The 23,317-nt window shown below is 36.9% G+C and overlaps 1 protein-coding gene across 1 annotated transcript in view; it reads left to right on the top strand.

Moving 5' to 3' along the window:
- The window catches only part of Slco6a1 (solute carrier organic anion transporter family member 6A1), a 103,011-nt gene that overhangs the window by 29,191 nt on the left and 50,503 nt on the right, over positions 1-23,317 (top strand). Inside the window, exons 7-8 of the mRNA XM_059278745.1 lie at positions 14,174-14,318; positions 23,260-23,316. Coding sequence (XP_059134728.1) covers positions 14,174-14,318; positions 23,260-23,316 — 202 coding nt within the window. The remainder of the gene's footprint in view (positions 1-14,173; positions 14,319-23,259; position 23,317) is intronic.

Below are 23,317 nucleotides of genomic sequence, written 5' to 3'. Positions count from 1 at the left end.
AGCTCGTGAGGGCAGGGCAGACTCTAAGCAGCAGTAGGATTTCAATGTGGCTCCAGGTGATAGCCCAGACCAGGGACATCCCCATGGCTTTTGTTGGTAACATAGGCCACAGACATCGACCCAGACTGCTCCTGCTGCAGGGCTATGGACCCAGACATGACACTTGGATGTGGCAAATTAGATCCTGTTTTCACATCCATTCTTTTAGCCCATGACTTTTTATTGGTGAATGGAGACCATTCCTATTACTTTGTAGAAGTAGTAGTAGTAGGAGTTGTTGTTGCTGCTGGTGGTGGTCGTGGTAGTGTGTGTGTGTGTGTGTGTGTGTGTGTGTGTGTGTGTTTGCTGCCCTTATTTTGGTTTGCTGGTGTGAGATTAGTTATTCCCTATGTTTTCATGAGTGTTGTTAACCTCTTTAGGTTGGAGTTTTCCTTCTAGCCCCTTATTTAGGGCTGCATTTGTAGATATTTTTCAATTTGGTCTATCTGGGAATATCTTATTTTCGACATCTATGGTGATTGAAAGTTTTTCTGGGTATAGTAGCCTGAGCTGGCATCTGTGGTCTTTTAGAGTTTGTAGCCCAGGCCCTTCTAGTTTTTATTAACTTCTTGAAAAGTCAGGTATAGTTCTAATAGGTCTGCCTTTATATGTACTTGGTCTTTTCCTCTTGCAGCTTTCAATATTCTTTCTTTGTTTTGTATGTTTAGTGTTTTGACTATTAAATGCCTAGGGGATTTTCTGTTCTGGTCCAATCTATTTGGTGTTCCGTATGCTTCTTGTACCTTTATAGATATCTCCATGTTTAGGTTAGGAAATTTTTCTTCTATGATTTTGTTGAACATATTTTCTTGGGCTTTAAGCTGGATTTCTTCTCCTTCCTCTTTTCCTACTATTTTTAGATTTTATCATTTAATAATATATCATATTTCCTGGATGTTTTGTGTCAGGAGTTTTTTAGATTTAACCTTTTCATTGACCAGTGTATCTATTAATCTATCATATCTTCAATGTGTGAGATTCTTTCTTCTATCTCTTGTATTCATTTTGTGAAATTTGACTTTGTAGATTCTATTTTAATTTCTAAATTTTTCATAGCCAAATTTTCCTCAGTTTGGATTTTCTTTATTGTTCTTATTTCCATTTTAGGTCTTAAACAGTTGTATTCATTTCCTTCCATTGTTTGTTTTTGCTGTCTTGGACTTCTTTAAGGGATTTAATTATTTCCTCTTTAAGAACCTGTATCATCTTTACACATGGGGTTCTTTAAGGTCTTGTGCTTATGCTTCAACTATCTTGGAATACTCAGTTCCTACTGTGGTAGGTTTGCTGGGCTTTAGTGGAGATATATTGCCCTAGCTGTTATAGATTATATTCTTATGCTGATATCTAGGCATCTGGGATTGGGATGATTATAGATTTAGATACAATTTCTCATTTTTTTTTCTGCGTGGGTATTCTGTTTCCTTGGTCTTTGTTTCCTCTGTGGATTTCAGGAAAGTTTGATGGATATGTTGTATGGCAGGAAATTTTCTGTGTACCTCATAGGTGTGGCCACTCAGGGTTCCAGGTAAAATAAGTTTCTGGATATTGGGAACTGACTCTTATGAATGGCTAGGGTACTGAATTTGTTCACAGGAGGGAGGAGGGCATAGCGTTCAATAAGGATCTGCTTATTTAATCTACTTAGAATAAGGGTAGTTGGTGAAGAGAGGTCACCTCAGAAAGTCTTCTAAAGTGCTGGGGGTGAGAATGGGAGATTAGATCTGTTTCTTCTTTAGAGAATTTTCAGTACAATAGCTTAGAACTTTTGTTAATTGGGTTGTTTACTTTCTTTAGGTTTATTTTGTTCTTTGTATATTCTAATGATCTGTCACATTTATTTATTTTATTTATTTATTTTATTTATTTTTTTTTTTGGTTTTTCGAGACAGGGTTTCTCTGTGTAGCTTTGCGCCTTTCCTGGGACTCACTTGGTAGCCCAGGGTGGCTTCGAACTCACAGAGATCTGTCTGGCTCTGCCTCCCGAGTGCTGGGATTAAAGGCGTGCGCCACCACCGCCCGGCAATCTGTCACATTTATATTAGGGAAGTTTTTTTCCCATTTACTAGGCCATCTATTCATTCTATTAATGGTTTTCATTACAGAGAAGAAGTATTTTAATTTCATGAGATTCCACATGTCCATTGTTTACATTTTTCCTCCAGTCACTAGAACTATATTTAAAAAGCCCTTTACTTATCTTTAAATGTACTCCCTACTTTATCCTCCAGTAGTTTCAGAGTTTTGTGTGTAATACTGCGGTCTTTGATCCAATTGTAACTAATTTTGTGCAGAGTGAGAGACAAGGATCAAGCTTTAATCAATATCTATAGATGTTCAATTTTTCTAGCATCATATGTTGAAGAGGCTGTCTTCTCCAATCTGTATTTTTGAACTTGTTTGTCAAAACTCAGGTGGAGTGGGTGCATGGAGCTATGTCTGGATCTTCTCTTCCATTGATTAATTAGTCTAATTTAGTGCCAGTATGTGTTTATTATTATTATTATTATTATTATTATTATTATTATTATGGTTCTGTATTATAACTTGAAATCATGTCCTCTGATACCTGTAACAGTGTTCTTATTGTCTAGGATGGTTTGGCTACCTTTGGTCTTTTGCATTTCCATGTGAATTTTAAGAATTTTTTATTTTTTCTGTGAAGAACTGAGTTGACAGTTTTGTGTGGATTGAAGTAACTTTAAGAGTAGATGTAAACAGGAAGTAGGGCTTGAGCATGGAACCTCATTCATGATATGATTTTTGCTATCTTTCAAAGCTAAATGGACTAAGTGGATATACTACATAAGATTTATTTTCACATATTCCTATTCTCCAAGTACTTCTTTTTATTAAGTCACAAATCTTTTGTAATACTTGATTGTAGGTCATCAAAAATTTAATTTTTTTAAAGTTGTATTATATTGCTCAGGCTACTCTTGAGTATTTAACCTTTTTTCAGCCTCTGGAGTTCTAGGGTTTCATGAATGCAGTACCACAGCTGGCCCATTTAATATCAATTCTATACAAAGATTACATGCAAGTATTATTTAATAATGCAGAATCTAAACAATTATAACTGCTTTACATTGTTAAATGTTAAGCTGAAATTTTTAAAAATATTTTGTAAAAATTTAAGAATCAGTGTTTTAAAGTTTGTTATCATTTAAAATTCTTTGAACAAAATGAATTTATTATCTATATTAATGGGGATCATCGTGGTTTCTCACACACTGAAGATGGCAGACACTGACTGATTCATGATTATTAGTGTTTCTTCATCCCACCCTTATACCTTTTTTGTATTGTAGTATTTAAGGCACTTTTTTGAAAAGCCTTATAAAATTACACAACAGATTATTGGAGACCATGGTCATCCCACTGCCCAAAACACAAAAGCTCATTCATTCTTTGCATGGTTTTGTACCACTTTTTATCCTTCTCCAAACTTATTTCTATGCCCAATTATAACCAGTGTTCTACCTGCAGATAAACTGTTTCTTAGCACCTAGATACAGGAGAGAGCATTTTGTGTTTGTCTTTCTGTGTCTAACTTACTTAATCTATTTCTCATCGCTTTCATGTATTAATTTACAAATGATGAGATTTCATTCTTCTTTACTGCTGAATTATATTCTATTACATATACATGCTTTTATGTAAAAACAGATAAAAATAAAATTAAGATAAAATTCTAAAAAGATAAAAAAATTAAAATATACAGATACCACACTTATAGTTTATTGATTAGTAGGTACCTAGGTCAAATATGAATCATAGCTTTTGTGACTTATATAGTAGTTAATTTGGGGTACAGGTATTTCTTTGTTATGCTGATCATTTTTCATTGAGATCACTGTACTTTCAACAGTTCTTTAGTGTGCCCTAAAGTTTAATATGGTAAGAAGGTTTTATTTCCAGGAAAAAATATTAGGATGCTTTGGGAAATCTAAGAGATGAGGCTTAACCAGAAGTCCTTAGGTAATTAAGCATGTATCCTGAATAGGATTGTGGCAATCTGATCCATTATTTTCTCTCTATTTTTGTCCTTACCATGCAGAAAAGGATTGTATGAGCATGTGCTGCCTGAGCCAAAGTAACTGAGACAATCAACCATGGTCTGATTCTTAAAACTATGAGGAATATAAATGCTTATGTTTTTATATATGAAGTAGCCCAATCATATGGTAGATCTGCTCCTAACTTTTGAGTAAAAACAATTTCTTTTTCTGTAATAGCCACATCCCCATTGACAATGTATAGCAGTTTCTATTCCTCCACCTTTGGCAGAATTTTTGGTTGTTGTTGTTGAATTTTGGACCTTTCTGATAACAGCCAATTGTTATCCCTGAGGCAGAATGACTGCTGAAGCAGCTTAAGAGAGGGAGAGTTTGATTTGACTCGGCATTCTGGGTAATGCAGTCAGTTATGGCACAGAAGGCATGGCTATTGGCAGGTACCCGGGAGCGGGGGCAACAGGTGGCTGCAACTCTCTCATCACCTCCTGTCTTGTTAGAGTAGAAAGCAGTGGGGAGAAAGTAGAGCCAGGGCATGATGCTCACAGCTGTCCTAGCAGAGACATGCTCTTTCCAGGTTTCTGCTTCTCCGGACAAAGTTTCCACATCCCCACAAACAGGACCAAGCAGCTACCAACTAACTGAACTTGTGGGGAGAAGTTTATACCTAGATCATAACATCACTCTAACTGGGATAAGAGGTATCTCATTGTAGCATTAATTTGCATTTCCGTGATGGTTGATTTTTTTTCACATTTTTATATTATTTCTCAGCTGTTTATATTTCTTCTTTTGATGCATATTCGGATCACACATCCATTTTTACATTGGATTACTTCTGTGTTGTTTAATTTCTTCAGAACCACACCTGTTTTGTGTATTAATCCTTGGACAGAAGAATATGTGCCAAGCATTTTCTCCCATTCTATGGGTTATCTTTCCACTCCAGTGATTGTTCTCTGTAGCACCATGTAGCTACCACCACCCATTCACCATGTTCGAGTGAGGGGCTGAGGATCAAAGAACAGAGACAAGAACAGCTGGTCATTTGTCTCAGCAGAATGCCAAATGCCATTTATTGAAGGAGGGAGGAAGTCTTAAATACAGGCTTACAACAATAGGAGAACCCCAGAGGGCAGAAGTTCGCTACAGATGTTTTACATTCTTGCACACAGCAAATTCAGGATACATAAACAAAGAACCTCCAGTAAGCATTCAGGAGGAAGGAAACTGGCAGGGAATTAGCCTAGGGAGGATATCTGGTCAAAGTCAGCAAGCAGGGCAACAGCTACTCAAAAAACAGGGGAACCAGGGCCCAACAAGTCCCCCCTTTTTACTAAAAAATGAGCTTCTGTCTTAGGATGCTTGGGACATCAGCATGTCACCTTACCTGTCATAGGGAGTACCTGCCCAGCCCCTACAAGTCCCCTGCCTTAGGTTGGTGCATGCCCCCCAGACATTACCTGTCGTTGAATACTCACTGTCATACAGGCTCAACCATGTGTGAGCTGTAGAATCAACTACTGCCAAAGATCTCAAAGTGGCGCTGGGCTTGCAATCTGTGTGTTTGACGCAGAAAAGACTGACAGAAGTCCTAACCCACCCATAGCCAGTAGGCTAAAGGCAATTGAGCCTTCCTTAACAAGCCTTACTACAAATTAGAGCCCTCATAAGATGGTATCCTAAAAGCCAAGTGGAACTTGAGTTTTATAAATTTTATAACTTTCAAAGCCAACTGAAATGTATATAACTGTTGAATTAAATGTATCATATCCAATAGAATGAAGGATTAATTAACTGTAGTAGTTACTTTTGCTCCCAGGGTCTCTACTCTGTTGGCTGTAGTAACCAACTGTGAAAAAGTAATCCCAGAAACAGTAGCAGCAGTGGCTGCCACTGCTATAATAGCAACAACGGCAGCAGCAATGTCAAATTCTCTTCTGGAGCGTGTGAGCACCGTTTGTGTCTTACTGCCGTGGTCCACTGGCATGGACACAACTCCAGGATCAGAACTGTTTTTCTTGATCCCAACATGACTTAAGCTGGCAGCTCTGCAAAAGAACAACTAAGAACCACAAAGAAAAACAGAGATAGCACACAAGGAGCAGAACTAATGGTCTCATAATGACTATATTCAGGCTCACAAATTTTAAGGTATCTTCAAGGGGGGCTAGATGAATTTCAGGAGGCCAATAAATGTTGCACAGAGCCATTCCTGAAAAGTAGGTACTACACCACCTTGAAGAGGATTGTGAAAATGAAAAGGCTTAGCGAGCATGGTACTGTTAACAAATGGAGGTCAGTGACCATGCTACCAAATGTCAGGGTTACCCTTTAATCTCCAAAGTATCTGGGTGACATGTTCTCAAACATTCTTGAAAAAGCAGTTAACATACATTACCTTTTGAAGAATCCAACCACATGGCTACAGTTTGTAGGCTTATGTTAATGCTTGTCAAGGCCGGGCATATTGGGCCCTCAGTCCCCACTGGCATCAGAAGGGGAGACTTCTTCACAAAAGCCCAATAGGTCTCTGCCATGTTTGGATTCAGCAGCAGCCACAGGGTACACACAGCACTCAGGAACCCAAAAAGGAACCTCATTGTCCTTAGGAAAGACACAAACAGAACCCCCGGCCCACACCAACACTGGATCGGGTCCCCTCCAAATGCCAATAGAAAATTCCTTCCATCACACCAGAGGATGATTTGCAACAGGAGCCCTCTATGGCTTATCTGCAGTGGATATTCCAGCAGAATCCACCAATAAAAAAATTTAAAATATATAAAACAAGGGAAAGAATAGAATGTGGAGAGGAAAGATGAGCCCCTAGCTCCCCCCTTTTTACTTTAGCAAAATATGTTTTTAAGGTATGATGGCAGCGTTCTACTATAGCCTGTCTTTGAAGATTATAGGGAATTTTGGCAGAATTTTGAAAATCCCATACTGCTGTAGGTGGGACCATTATCAGTCTTTATGCATTTTGGCACTCTCATATAAGCAAAAGCATGAAGACAATGATTCTTTACATCCTTAACCTTTTTACCTGAATGGGCAGAGGCAAAAATTAAAGAAGAATATGTATCGATAGATACATGGACATATTGTAATTTTCCAAAGGAAGGCACGTGTGTGACATCCATTTGTCACACGTGATTAGGTAAAAGTCCTCAGGGATTAACTCCCAAATGAGGAACAGGTAAAAATTCAACACAAATAGGACATGATTTAACTATCTGGATGGCTTGTTCCCAGGTTATGCCCGTATGATGATGAAGAGATCTAGCATTAAGATGATAACATTGATGCAACTGAGTAGCCTTATCAAAAGCAGAACAAATTAATGTGACAGCCATATGAGTAATGGCATCAGCCTTCTAATTACCTTCACTTAGAGGTCCAGGTAATTGACTATGAGCTCTAATATGTCCCACATTAGTCCTTGCACTTGCAATAAATATTCATGAATGGGAGAGATGGATGGTATGTAGGCTGTTGTCTCCGAAGGAACAATGGCATGTGCCACATATTAGCTATCAGTATAAATGTTTACATGTTCATCAGAAAACATCTGTAAAGCAGGCAACAGTGCCTGTACCCCTACCATCTGGGCAGAAGTGCCCTGGACTTTCATTCTCTTTACTATGTTACCAGAAACTACCATAGTAAAACTACGTGAAGTGCCATCAGTAAATACCACACGGGCCTGAGGAATAGGAGTCATCTGTACTATCTTGAAAAATATAACAGGACACAATTTAAAAAAAAATTGGTACACATCATTGGAGGGGTAGTGAGTATCAAACTGACCCTGCATGGAGCATGTCAATATAGCCCAGTCATTATCATTAGCTTGCAACCATGCTATTTGAGACTGGGTTTATGGGGCCACCACAATATCTGGCTCTTTACCAAAAGTTTGAAGACTAATCTTGATTCCTTTAAATATAATCTGAGCAAAGCCTGAGGATAAGGAGTAATGGTTTTCATGGGAGAAGCTGGGCATTGTACCCATAGAATAGGACCTGTTTGCCAAAACACTCCAGTAGGTGAATGAGAAAAACAAAATATCAAATACAATAAGGGAGAAGAAAGATCTATATAATGCACAAGAGCCTGCTCCAGGGCCTCTTGCACATGTTGTAGGGCTGTACACCCTTCAGCTGTTAATTCTTGGGGAGATAAAGGATCAGGGTCACCCTTTAAGACATTATACAAAGGACGAAGTTCACCTGTTTGAATCTTTAAAGTGGGCCGAAGCTATTGAATATCTCCCAGAAAGTTTTGGAAATCATTAAGTGTGAGTAGCTGATCCGTACACAGAGTAATCTTTTGTGGACATATGCCTGTGTGTAACAATTCATGACCTAAATAATGATAGGGAAAGGATACCTGTACCTGGGGTTATTTGTAAATTAGCCAGGCTAAGAACCTCTTGTAATTTAGAAAAGGCATCAAAAACAAGCTTTTTGCCTTCAGCAGCCAATAAAATATCATCCATATAGTGAATTATATAAATATCTGGGAAAGCTTTTTGAACTGGAGCTATGGCCAAAGACATATAAATTTGACATATAGTAGGGCTATTGGCCATTCCTTGGGGCAAGACCGCCCACTGATATCTCTGATAAGGTTCTTTGAGATTTTCTGATGGAACACTAAAAGTAAAGCAAGGACTGTCCTCGGTATGTAAAGGAATGGTGAAGAAACAATCCCTCAAGTCAACCACAATTAAATTCCAATGTTTAGGAATTGCCACAGGTGCAGGCAAGCCAGGTTGTGTTGCTCCCATGAGAAGCATGGTTTTATTTATAGCTCTAAGATCCTGTAATAGCCTCCATTTTTTTACTTTTTTAAAATAACAAATATAGGAGTGTTCCAGGGTGAAGTGGAAGGAATATGTCCAGCATCTAACTGTTTCTTAACTAATGTGTTTGTAGCCTCCAATTTTTCTTTAGTAAGGAGCCGTCAATTATAAAAGTATTAAATACAATCTCTATAGGATTTGAAGAGGTAACTTTAGGTAATAGTCTTCTAGAGTATTTCTTTAAAATCTTAAAAAGAGGATCCTTTTTTATAGATCCCAAGTAACACATTTATGTAAATCAACAATTATTAACAATGTGGATCAAACAATTTATCTGTATTTTATTTACTGGAAAAATAATTTTGTAACCTCTTTATCAGTAAGAGATTATTTTTTATGGGTTTTTATCTTAGCAACAACATTATTTAATAAGCTAACAACCCAATCCATTTCAGGTGTTATATTTCTATAGAATTAAACCAAGAATTTCTAGAAAGCAACTTAAAGAGCAGAGCCAAATTTTTAGTAATGATGAACAGACAAGAGCATATCTAATATATAGTTCAGAATTATGAATCCTGTTCCTTTAGTTTATCTACCATGAAAATCAAACATTCATCCAAACATTTATTAAGACAATCAAAAGAACAGACAATCCTTTATACAATGAATGATTAATATTCCTGGAAATTTAAACAGCCTTGACTTAGCATTCCATGTCCTGACCGAAACCATTTTTTACCAGAAGTTGGGCCCGTTTAAACTTTTAGCGCCGGTCCCTCCCTGGGCCTCTGCTCCTTGGTCCACCCATGAGTCGTTCTCCTCATTGGCTTCACAGCTATGCTTCCCACCAGCTCATACCTGCCTGTCCACAGCTCTGGGCCTTCTCCTGCGGAGCATACATGCCTTTGTCCACCACTCCGCGAGCACTTCGGTTTAACTTCCTCTTTCTCCCATGAAGGGACTACTAATAATGAGTTATTCCCACCATAAGGAAAAAACAGAAAACATTTCCCATGAAGGGATCCTTAATATTGAGTTATTCCCATTCTGATGGAAAAATAAAAAACATTTAAACCAAAGTTAAGCAAACAGACAAAATTTTTAACCTCTGTGCTTGCTTGCTTGTTCAGCCAGCCGAAGTGAGGCCCACCCGTTGATTCTTTATAATTCAAATGCTGCCACTCTGTGCTGGCAGGCAGAAAGAGCTCAGAGTTTTAGCTATCCTGAGATTTTTATATTGGAAAGGGCCTTTTCTTTTTCTATTAATACTGCGAAGAGGCTTTTTTTTTCCCTTTATTTTTCTTTTACAGGGCCTTAAAATCTTTAGGCCTAGTTTCAATATTTTCCCCCTTTTTACTGGGAAAATCCTTTTTTTTTTTTTTTTGTTCAAGATTTTCTCCCTTTTCTATTGGGAAATTTCCTTTCCTTTCCTTCCCTCTTCTCTATAGGAAAGATTTTCTTTTTTATTTTTTCTTTCCCTTTAATCTGGTATATTAAATCCCCCAGAGACCAGAAACCAAGGACTAACATTTTAGAGGATCTGAAAGAAATCTTCAGCAGTCCAATTAACTGTTCTCCAGGAACGACTGTGAATTACCTGCACACATGACAATTTATAACAATTCACCCACCCTTACCTTCTCTTTTCTTTAATATGCTGGCCAGCCTTATTTTCAGGTGTCCATCAGCGATGTCCCTTCTTTCTCGGATCTCAGTGGAACCTCTACTTGTAGCAGTAATGCCTGGGCTACCACCACCCATTTACCATGTCCGAGTGAGGGGCTGAGGATCAAAGAACAGAGACAAGAACAGCGGGTCATTTGTCTCAGCAGAATGCTGAATGCCATTTATTGAAGAAGGGAGGGAACCTTAAACACAGGCTTAGAGCACAGTGGGAGCACCCCAGAGGGCAGAAGTTCGCTACAGATGTTTTACATTCTTGCACACAGCAAATTCAGGATACACAAACAAAGAACTTCTGGTAAGCATTCAGGAGGAAGGAAACTGGCAGGGAATTAGCCTAGGGAGGACATCTGGTCAAAGTCAGCAAGCAGGGCAACAGCTACTCAAAAAAACAAGGGGGGCCAGGGCCCAACAGTTCTCTTTCCTGAACAGAAGCCTCTTGTTTTTGTTTTTTCTTTAAATGATCACATTTATCTATATTGCTTCTGTTTTGTGTACCTTTGGAGCCATAGGCAAAAAAATAACAATCTCTCTCATACTGATATAGTGCAGCCTTTTTGTTACATCTTAGGAGATTTGTAGCTTCTGGTCTTATGCTTACATTTTAATCACCTTTGAGTTGGCTTTTTCTACAGAATGAGAGCAGAGGTCAAAGTACAGTTTTCTGCGTGTGGACATTTATTTATGGAGGAACTGTCTCTTCTTCAGTGTTTACTTTCGACTCTATCAAAAATCAGCTGGCTATAAATGACTGATTATTTCTTGGATAATTGCATAGCTTTACCCTTGGCTCACCAGGTAAAACTGTTTCTTTCTGTCTATATCATGCTTCGTTGTCTACTGTGGCTCTATGGTATGTCTTGATATCAGGTATACTGACACTTCCAGCTTTGTTGTGTTACATGTTAATTCAACTTATTGGTGTCTTTTTTCTCTATGGTATGAATTCCAATATTATTTTCAATAGTTCTGAAACAACATCACTGGTGTTTTGTTTGAGGTTGTATTGAAAGTATAGCTCACTTTTTCTTTTTCCAGCATTTATTCTTTCATGATCTTTTCCTTTTGTGTGTGTATATGTGTATGTGTGTGTGTGTGTGTGTGTGTGTGTGTGTATATGTGTGTGTGTGTGTGTATGTGTCTACTTCAATTTCTCTCATCTATGTTTTACAACTTTAATTATGGCAGTACTTCATTTCTAAGGTCAAACTTAATTCCAGGCATTTTCTCTACAGCTGTTTTGATTGTGAGTGTTTCCACAATTTCTTTCACAGCAAGGTCATCTGGCTAATTAAATGTTACTAATATTTGTGGTTTGGTTTTACATGCTACACATTTCCTGAGTTAAGGTATTAGTTTTAATATTGCTTTAATATTGACTTTAGGTTTTTCTGTACATGAAAGCATACAATCTTTAAACAGTGATAATTTGACCCTGTCCCATGCCTTGCCATTTGTATATCTTTTATCTAAATCTAAAATTGGATTGTAGACTAAAACATTATCACGAAGTTGTAAATAACTCAGAAATTCATTCAACAGCTATGTCTAAAACTTTCATAAAGAAAATTGAATGCAACCTATCTATATTAATAACATTTGGGGAAATTGACAGATGTATAATGCTAATTTATGAAAAGGCTATAGGTTCCTGTATAAAATATTTAGTCCAATAATCTATAAAGTCAATGTAATAATAAACAATCATATGGCATGCATTTTACATTTTAAAGAATAACAAATTTCTTATGCACATCTAAATAAATCATAGTTATAGAGTAGACAACTTAACAATTGGTTATCTCTGTGTGTCTATATACATATATATTAAAGAAGTATTTTCTATAACATAAGCAAGGAGGATAATATTGCTCAGTGTATTTTATGATAAGTATCCAAATTCCTATCTCATACTATATACATAGATACTTTTCAGATTTATAAAGTTCTTTAGGTAAAATAAGTAAATGTTGAAAGAGAATACATGTATAAAACAGAAGTGAAAATGTGCTCTAAGCAAGTTTTAACCAATGTAAAACACAAAGTAGAAGTTATTAGGTCAGATAATATAAAGTTAAGAATGTTTGTTCTATGAATGAATCTGTATCCAGTACAGTAGATAACTAATGGCTACCTAAATTCAAGAAGTTAATATTTACAATGAATAGGGAATTCATAGGAAATTTATCCAATCCATAAGGAGGTATAGTACAGCACACACAAACACACAAACTGAACTTCTAAATTATATGAAGGAACACACAGGTATGCATATTTTTGCATGTATGTAGATGTTCACATACGTTCAGGTTCACATGCAAATGAGTACACATATGTGTGGAGTTCAGATGACCTCAGGTGTCATTCCTCAGGTACTATAAATGTTTATTTTCTTTTTTGGAGTACACACTAGCCTGGTACTTGCTATGTAGGCTAGACTAGTTTATCAGTAGGCCTAGGGACCATCCCTGCCATCGCCATCTCTCAGCACTGATATTATGAGTGTGTGCCACTGTGCCTGGCATTTTGATAAGGGTTATGGGGACTGAATTCAGGTCCTTGAGCAAAGCAAGCACTTTGCCAACTGATACATCTCTCCATTCCCCCCAAACACACATTTATATTTGAAAACAAAGAAACACAAAAGAAATACTATCTTGTGTATGTCTGTATGACAAAATTTTGGAAGCCTACGAACGTTAGCAAAGGTTATCAAGTGTTTCTAACTATGTGCTCTATGTCACTTAGCTATTGCTGCATGGCAAAACTCAGTAGCATGACAGTAAATTGTTTTTCTTATTAGTGCAAAATTTGTAGGAGGCTTATTTTTCTCAGCTGTGTGTGGGGGGACTAAAGAGCTCACAGTCTGAAGGATGGAATTATCTCAGGGCTTCTTTGCTGTAATATTACCATTATTACTGGCTATGTTTTAGAACACTCACACATGGCCTTGCTCACAATTTGAAGACCTTCCCACATTCAGTGACATTCCAATGCAATGGTACATTTCTGCAAGGTCCTGCTGAACCCGAGTGAGATACTGTTCTGATGAATCTTAGAGTATAAGCTGCATCGTTAGGAAATGAGACTCTCTGATATTAAGGTGTTATTATAAAAAGGTACAACTTGAAGAACAATTTGGACCAAAAAATAAAATAAATTACTCATAAATCCCAAATATCCCAAAACCCCTTATAAGGGTACACAATTCTAAAGATGATCTGTTGTATGAGATCAAGAGTGCATGCATAGGGGTTTTTATTGTAACTATGTGTGTGACAGTGGGGAGTAGAAGGTGACATAACTATTTGATCCTATAGGAACCAATAAATACAGTGGAATCATATGATGTAAAATTATAGAGCACTCACCAACTGAGTCAGGTAAACGCAAAAAAATCTAATAATGCACAAAGAGATACTTTCAAAAGCTAACAGATCCAGAGATAAAAGCTATTTTTGCTGTGTAGAATAACCAAATACAAATGTCTTATGGAATGTGTCTATTATGGAATTATATAGTTTTGTTTGCATAACTCTGTTTAGACGATAGGAAGCTACTTCTGCAGATTGATTGTTAGCATATGAAGAGATAAAATGATGTGATGTGACCTGTTCTGTTTCAGTGGCTGTTGAGGAACCCGCTGCTGATATGCTTCTCCCTGTGCAAATCCACAGAGTCCCTCACTTTTAAGGGAGCGTCGAAATTTGTGCCCAAATACTTAGAAAATCAGTTTTTGTTAACACCCTCACTTGCCACTATGCTCACAGGTAGATTTTTCTTTTTACTGTGCAGATTTGAAAATTTCTACGATATGTATATTTAAGTGTGATGTGTATATTTAAGAAGTATGTCATGTAAACAGAAAACACAGGGTCCAGTGTCCTTGAATGCTACTTACTATAACTATAAAAACATGAACACTCTATACTACATCCATATTTCTAATACATAGAACTTCACAATGTTGTTTTATAGCTCACTATCTTCCAGCCTCCCCCTCTATATACCTGCCCATTTCTTTTCCTCTTCTCTGCAGGAAACGCATCTTCTCAAGGCACAATGTGTTCTCCCTTTTTGTGCTTTTATACCTTTCTGCTTGTGGGTCTGTACCCAATGTTTTTCTAAAAAAATGCACATCATTTCCTACTGATTATTCTATTTATTTCACCGGAAATTTTATTTTTCAGATTCACAATCATTTAAACTTAATACATTGTAAATCTTCTGTAGTATTCCTCATTCCTTAACTGCCAGAGTCATACAGCTGTTAATATACATGCAATTGTATACTCATTATTATACTAAGAGACATGAAATTAGATTTAACCTTAATTTCTCTAAACAATGTCACAGTGCATAAACCCTTTGGTATCCCTTCATTTGTATTTGTAAATGTTGTTCTACGTTTTGACACTCAACAGGAATTGCTATTGTTTACAGTTTAATCTTAAAAGTGTATTGAGAATTTGACTCTTTAAGAGACTTCTCAATAATACTTCTAAAAGGAAGTATTAAAATGTTCTAGAATTAATTGAAAAGTGATGAACAAAAAAGTTCATTTTAGGCTGTAAAAAAATGAAGCAGGTTTCCAGGACAGGCAGGGCTACACAAAAAAACCATGTTTCATATAACCAACCAAAGAAGCAAACAAATAAAAAACAAAACGAAACAAAACAAAACAACAATGAGTCAAGCAGGCATGTTATGGAATTTAGTGTAACCTGTGAAAGAATAGTAAAAATAATATTTACATTATCTTTAATTATGTTGGGTCCAGAAAGTGATAAGAAGAAATGAACACAAAGCGTATGGAGAAAAAACAAATGTTCTCAAGTGCAGAAGCCTTGATCATAAGCAGATTATTGAGTAGAATTTCTTTTCTAGTGTTAGGTTTCCTCATATGTTTACATACTGAAGTCTCAATGAACAAGACAAAATGTATAATTTGCACTATTACTAAGCAGAAAACCTGTGTCTGGACAGGTCATAGGCCCTAGGTAAGAACCTACTACTATTATTCTGCTAGTTGGATATAGTATTAAATCAATTTCTAGCAATTTATTATTATTCCATAGATTAATGCATCTCTGGTCTTTAATTAATAGTCTTTTCATACATTCTGATGCTTCAGCCCGGGTATAATAGATGTACTAAAAATTGTATACTCTACCGTGGCTTGTAAGGATGAACTTTCATGCAATTTTGGTATTAATAGTAATGACGGTAGACTCTTTTCTTAAAAAATATTTTTAGTTTACAATTAATTTAATTATATATATCAACCATGGACTCTTAAGAGAAAACTGCTGATAACTTAAGGTAGATGTGTAAGAGAAATGCTCTCTCCTAAGCAGCTAACAGTTGCCAATAGCTGCATGACTCAGGCTTGGAGTTCTTGCCCAACTCCTATTGTCATGCTGGGATGTGGTCTCACTAGGACTTGGACAGGTTTTGTGGACACTGTTGTACCTGCTGTGCCTTCATGTGTGCCTCTGCCTTGGTCTAAGACGCTGTTTCTTTGTAGTTATCCACTGTCGTCTGACTTTTTACACTCTTTCTTCATCCTCTTCCCCAGTGATCTTCCATGCAGAACTGAGCATTCTTCAATTTCTGTCTCTGGATCTTGGCCGTTGTGGGCCTCTGTGCTAATCACCATCTACTGTAGATAGATTCTTCTCAGATGATTGTTGAGAGATGCATTAATTTATGGAATAATAATAAATCGCTAGAAATTGATTTTATACTATATCCAACTAACAGAATAATAGTAGTAGGTTCTTACCTAGGGCCTATGACCTGTCCAGACACAGGTTTTCAGCTTAGTAATAGTGCAAATTATACATTTTGTCTTGTTCATTGAGACTTCAGAACATTCAGAAAGTGGCTGTTTCCTCCCCTAACATTTATCTCACTGTTAAAGCAGTAGGTACATCTTGCCATGCTAGTCATTATCATCGTTCTCGGGGATAACACATGGGTATGACTGATAACTACCGTTCTCCTCCAGTAGTGTGTATAGATCCTTCCACATTATGAAAGCTAACCAGTCAGGTTGAAGCATCCATGTGAGTACCAGCCTGATTTCTCCATGATTCATACTTCATTGGCAATGATCTGTGATGTTTGGGGGGTTCATGAAGCCTCATTGTCCAACAATTCTAGAAGAAATAGCCCATTTTTCTGAAGCACAGTTCCCACAAAGTGATATAAATAGGGACCAGTTAGTATCTGTACTCATAGTAAATTGTAACATGGAAAACAAAAACAAAACAAAGCAAACAACAACAACAACAAAAACAAATCAAAATCCTAAATTTAGAGAACTCAAATTTTGCATAATGATCACTAGTTATACTTGTCCTTTGCTTCAGGGGAAGACATTATTACCCCATATAACACATTTCTTCTCTTAGTTTTTGAATAAATATTGTCTTTGTCATCTAAAAATCATAAGCTAACTTGTCTCTTCTCACAAGGCATAAATACAATCTCTATCATCTATGCCTATTTGTAGTAAAAGGAACATGTTAGCAAAGAGTTTAGAACAAAGAGCAGCGTGCTTCAGTATTTATATGCATCAGATTGAAACTTCTAGGGAAAAAAATCACCTGATAACTATTGTTGTATTTGTATGCTGTAGGAAGAGACTAAACATTGGTATAATGGGAAGAAATTGCAATATATATTGCTAACTGAAGCTTTCCCTAAATATGGAGACATACAAATGTTGGAAGGAGGAGGATGCAAAAAAGTATACTATGTGAACCCCAACCAGAGCAAAAGCTGGTGTAACTATAGTAATTTTAAATGCAATGACATTTCAAGCAAGATTTAATGGTATGAGTCAATAAGTGATGTATATCATAAAATTGTAAGTTGACATTACTCAATAACATTGTTTTAAAACATATAAAACAAAAATCACATAAAATAAAAGAGCTGGGTGGTGGTGGTACACGCCTTCCATCCCAGCACTTGAGAGGTAGAACCAAGTGGATCTCTGTGAGTTCAGAGGCCCACCTGGTCTACACAGCAAGATCCAGGACAGACACTAAAACTACGCAGAGAAATCCTGTCTCAAAAAACAAAAACAAAATAATAGTAATAATAATAATAACATAAATTAATTAATAAACTAAAAGATCCTTTAAGAACTTCTGTTTCTTCTCTACTTCATCTTTTCTTTCAGTTGCTAGTGTCCTTCACATCTGAGATTCTAAAGTAAAATGATTTTCTCACTAGAGTTCTTACTCTCTACTCTTCTGAAGTCCATCAAATTAATACTAATCCATGATATTTGCTTGGAAATTTTTGCCCACACTGTATATATTTCACTTTCTAATAAATATATCTATAAATGCCTATATAAAATATCCAAATACTTACTTTTTCATGACATTTTTCTAAACACAAAGCAGTAATGCATTTAAATCTACTAACAAGTTTATAATGTATGTGTCATTATTTATATACTTAATTCAACAACATCATAAGTTTCTAGAAATGATTTTAACTTTTATACATTATTATTTATTCACTATTTGTGTTTTTTTCCTATGTGTATACATGCATGATCTTGCAATAAAACACATGTGGAAGTCACTAGACAACTTGGGGGAGTCATTCTTACATAATACTATTTAGGTTCCAGGGAATGGTGGCATGCATCTTTTCTTATGGAGCCATCTTGCTGGCCACATAGTGACATTCTTCTCTTTAGCTTGATTTAATCTATTGGTAAGGCATTTGACTAATTTTGTTTGATGATATGGGGTGGGATGCAGCCCAGACTGATCTTGCACTTGAACTTGATCTATAGCTGAGGCTTCAAGTCTTCCACCTACTTTCAGGTGTGCTCTGCCATACCCAGTTTAATTGGTTTTGGTTCAATTTATCAAGCTTTTCATTTCTAAGCTTTGTATTATTTTTCAGAATCTCTCTTTATTGAGTTGTTTTCTCTTATTTTTAATTATCTTCGTTAACTCATACTGTTCATCCACTATGTATCGCTACTTTTCATATATTTTTTATATTGAGGTTTCCACATGAGCTCACACATACAATTCTTTACTTTTGTATGGATGACATTCTTAATATGTTGAATTCTTCCTGTGTGACTTGGAATAATTGGTTTATTTTAAATATGGAGTTGTATACATTTACTAAAGTGTTTATAATACAATGTGTTTATATCTTCATCGTTTGTGATCACAGTTTTGCAACAGAGATTACCCTGTCAAGATCATCATAAATCATCATTTCTGCAATTCTTGATAGAGTGGACAAACAGCCATTTCAAGCAGATGTGTAGACAGCATAAATTTTGGTATACATTCTCAATGTTGACTCTTCCTGGAGTCACAACACTGGTAGGATTTATAGACTTCTAAAGAAACTGTTGACAGTATCTCTGTTATTTGAAAGTGATTCTTAGGTTGGTTGCTGCATTCATGTTGCATAGTCTATGGACTGACTGAAGATATTTCATGGTGAAGATTAGCAATTAGAACCATAGCTTATACTTTGTGACACTCCATCACCAGACTCAATCAGTCACACGAAGTCTGCCCTGCTACAGCCTTGGCTGCTGTAGAATTAGATGTAGATGTGATCTCTCCTATCATTATGTTTTGATCTCTATTGCTATGGTATGGATATTTGCCCTGAATCTACCTTCACTCTTCCTCCCCCACAACCTGTACTGGCTAACAGGTGGAGTTGTATGCTTTCTCCATTTCATTAAGTAGAAGGTCCACTAGGGTTCAAGAAAGACTGGGTTATGACTGGAGCTAAGTTAATTCTTCAGAAAATGTAACTCAGGGTATAATGTACACCAGGTCCTCAAGTTGATGTCCAGTTATTGTGGGATGGAGAAGAGAGAAAGGGAGAAGAACTTTTTAAAATAATATAAATATATAAATAAAAAGAAATTGAAAGGTTGGAGCTGTCACCCAGTGCTGGAACACTTGCCTATGACACATGAAAATTCCCATCATTTAAAAAATAAAAGAAGAAAAAAGAAAAATTAAAAATATCAAATAACAAGAAATAAAAATCCATATTAAAATGATAATAAATGGAGGAAAAACATCTTCTTGGCTAGATCTCTCTGGATCTCCTACAGTTGAAATTCTCAAGGAATAGGGTGAGAATAGTAGGTTGTATTTTCAGATTATTCTCATTCTTCTCAATTTTCACCAAACTAGTTGGAGCATAAGCAGGCTTTGCCCAACATTTGACAAAGTCAGGGCATGGTGCGTGTACTAGTGATGTGTACCCTCAGGAGTACACACTACGCTGCACATGGAAATTGATGGTAGAGCAGTGAGACTGTCTTACCATAGGAGCTTAGGAGGGATATACCGCTTTAAGAATATCTTCACTTAAGATGTTTCATTCTGTACAATGAAAATATAGACAGTATTGGGGTTATAGCAAGATCTCCTCATTGAACACTAAATTAGGGCAGATATGAGTTATAGATACCTTTGCTTTTCAAGGCTTTTAGTTTTTGCAAGCTGGAGCACAAGAAGCATATAAGACATAGGACATGTTTGGAATGCCTCTCACTTTGTGTGTGTGTGTGTGTGTGTGTGTGTGTGTGTGTGTGTGTGTGTGTGTGCATAAATTTGTCAGTATATTGTGTCAGAGAAACTCACCCAGGCATAACTGTCTTGACTTTAACTGTGGCTGCTGCTTGCCTAGCTATGTACTGAGGTGTCCATGAGAAGTCTGAGATGTGACTATATCTCAGTGTAGCTGAGTCCCTGATAACAGCCTTTCTAGCACTAAGATTTCACTGAGCTTCTTGCTAATTTCTTTTGTGAAGTAAGCTTGTTTTCAGATGCCAGGCCAGGGATTTATTTAGGCTTCTTGTCTGCAGGACTCAGTCTTCTGTGCCAACTCACCATCACTTTATTACCTAGGAGCAGAGGGTCCACTTCTCAACTAAATTTTGTATTCCAGGAGCCAGAGTATTGTTTTGTCATTTTTCCTAATCTATGGAATGTGCCATGTTTTATTTACTGTGCAGACAACTTCCAGTGCTCACCTGCCCTTCCTTCTGCGACAAGTTCCAAGTCTATTGTTTTGTTTTCATTCCTTGAAAAAGAGAACTAGTGCTGAGTGTCCCTCTTCCATCACCTCAGACCTGAACTTGAATTTTTATTTTCTCTATTATGTGTTTTCTATCCATTCTTCTTGTTTGTTTTACTTTCTCAAATGTTACCTCTATTTCTTGCTTCTTGTTTTTTTTTTCTCACTCATTACTCTTTGTTCTTTTGGGGCCCACAACCCACCTCCCAAAGAAATCACACAGAGGCTCATTCTTACTTATGAATGCCTGGCCTTAGCTTGGCTTGTTTCCAGACAGCTTTTTTTGGGGGGGGTGAATGAATATTTATTAAATTTTTAAAACTGTTCTTACCAATATCAATAGGATCATGAAAACAAGATAGTTTTATAGTAAATATTTGACATGAAAATAATAAGAATGATTAAGCATATATATATATATATATATATATATTTGACATAAAGCCAAGTCTTTTTTTGTATTTTATAATTTAATTTAATTTTACTTATCAGCCATGGATTCCCTTGTCCTCTCCCCTCCTGGCCCCCTACCACCTTCCCCCCAGCCAACCCCCCATTCCCATCTCCTCCAGGGCAAAGACTCCCCTGAGGATTGAGTTCAACCTGGTAGATTCAGTCCAGGCAGGTCCAGTCCCCTCCTCCCAGGCTGAGCCATGTGTCCCTGTATAAGCCCCAGGTTTCAAACAGCCAACTCATGCATTGAGTACAGGACCCAGTCCCACTGCCTGGATGCCTCCCAAACAGATCAAGCCAATCAACTGTCTCACTTATTCAGAGGGCCTGATCCAGTTGGGGGCTCCTCAGCTATTGGTTCATAGTTCATATGTTTCCATTCATTTGGCTATTTGTCCCTGTGCTTTATCCAACTTTGGTTTCAACAATTCTCGCTCATATAAACCCTCCTCTTTCTTGCCAATTGGACTCCTGGAGTTCCACCTGGGGCCTGGCTGTGGATCTCTGCATCCGGTTCGGTTCCCTCAGTCATTGGATGGGGTTTCTAGCATGACAATTAGGATGTTTGGCTGTCCTATCACCAGAGTAGGTCAGTTCGGGCTGTCTCTCGACCATTGCCAGTAGTCTATTGTGGGGGTATCTTTGTGGATTTCTGTGGGCCTCTCTAGCACTTTGCTTCTTCCTATTCTCATGTGGTCTTCATTTATCATGGTCTCTTATTCCTTGTTCTCCCTCTCTGTTGTTGATCCAGCTGGGGATCTCCCGCTCCCCCAAGCTCTCTTTCCCAAGACCCTCGCCCTTCATTACCCCCACTCATGTCCAGGTTGTTCATGTAGATCTCATCCATTTCTCTGTTATTGGGTGATCCCTGTGTCTTTCTTGGGGTCCTGTTTTCTAGGTAGCCTCCCTGGTGTTGTGAGTAGCAGTCTAGTCATCTTTGTTTTACATCTAGTATCCTCCTATGAGTGAATACATACCATGTTTCAGACAGCTTTTCTTAAATTATTCCATCTCTCTTTTGCCTCTGGGATTTTATCTTTCTCTATTTCTGAATACATTTCCTTACTTCCTACACCATGGCTGGCTGTGTAGCTGGATGCCTGGCCCCTTGTATCCTTGTCTCTTCCTTTTCTTGTTTCTTGATCTCCCATAACCCCAGATTTCTCCTATTCATTCTCTCTGCCTGGAAGCCCCACCTATCCTTTCTCCTGCCTTGCTATTGGCCATTCAGCTTTTTATTAGACCAATCAGGTGTTTTAGACAGGCACCGTCACAGCTTCACAGAGTTAAACAAATGCAACATAAAGAATGCAAAACATCTTTACATCATTAAACAAATGTTGCACAACATAAACAAATGTAACACATCTTAAATTAATATTCCACATCTTTTATTTCACTTTTTCCATTTTTATGGAACATTTCATTTGAATGTATTTATTATGGAATGATTTAATCTTGTGTTTGTGTTGTATTGTTTTTTTTCTCTACCCACTTCTTCTGCACATTGTGGGCTACATTGTGGGTCTGATTGGATTGCAACATTGTGTGAGTTTACTTTGCTATTCTGAGTGCTTTCTATTTTTCTATTCCTCCTCTTCTTCTTAGTTTTCCAGCTCATATTCTTCCTGTAATTTTCTCTTTCTAAGTATTTATGTTAAAGTAGAAAACCATAGCTTATACTGAGTATTCTGGAGTTTTCCATTATAAGACTGCTCATGTTGACCTTCTATGAGAGATCTCATTTTGTTGGTTGGTCTGTTTCTTGATCACAGAATGATTTAGACAGACTATTATTCCAATTAAATCTCTTGCAATAAGCCATATATTCAATTACTTAAGTAATAATATTTCTCAATAAGACAACTCATAACTTCTATGTGGTATGGACTAAGTTCCTGGCTTGAACTAGATATCTAGTGTATAGGAGCAACACATCACCATCCCTACCAGAATCCAGTAGACCTATAATGGCTCCATCCCCATGCACAAAATTTATATATCATGAAGTCTAGATTTATTCAGTTACCACATTGTCTAGGTTTTTGGTTTTGTTTCATTTTAAAATCTGTATTGATTAGAGGGATTGTCATCTATGTGTAATTTTTCTGTACTCCCAACAGGTTGCTTTTTAACAGTTTTTTCTTTTCCTTTTCTCAGGAATTATTATACTTCCAGGAAGTGCAGTTGGCCATTTTGTGGGAGGTTTAATTGTTGA

This window comes from Peromyscus eremicus, chromosome 13, assembly GCF_949786415.1.
Source record: "Peromyscus eremicus chromosome 13, PerEre_H2_v1, whole genome shotgun sequence".
Classification (NCBI taxonomy): Eukaryota; Metazoa; Chordata; class Mammalia; order Rodentia; family Cricetidae; genus Peromyscus; species Peromyscus eremicus.
The sequence above is the reverse complement of the archived record's forward strand: the minus strand, read 5'-3'. Positions and strand labels throughout refer to the sequence as shown.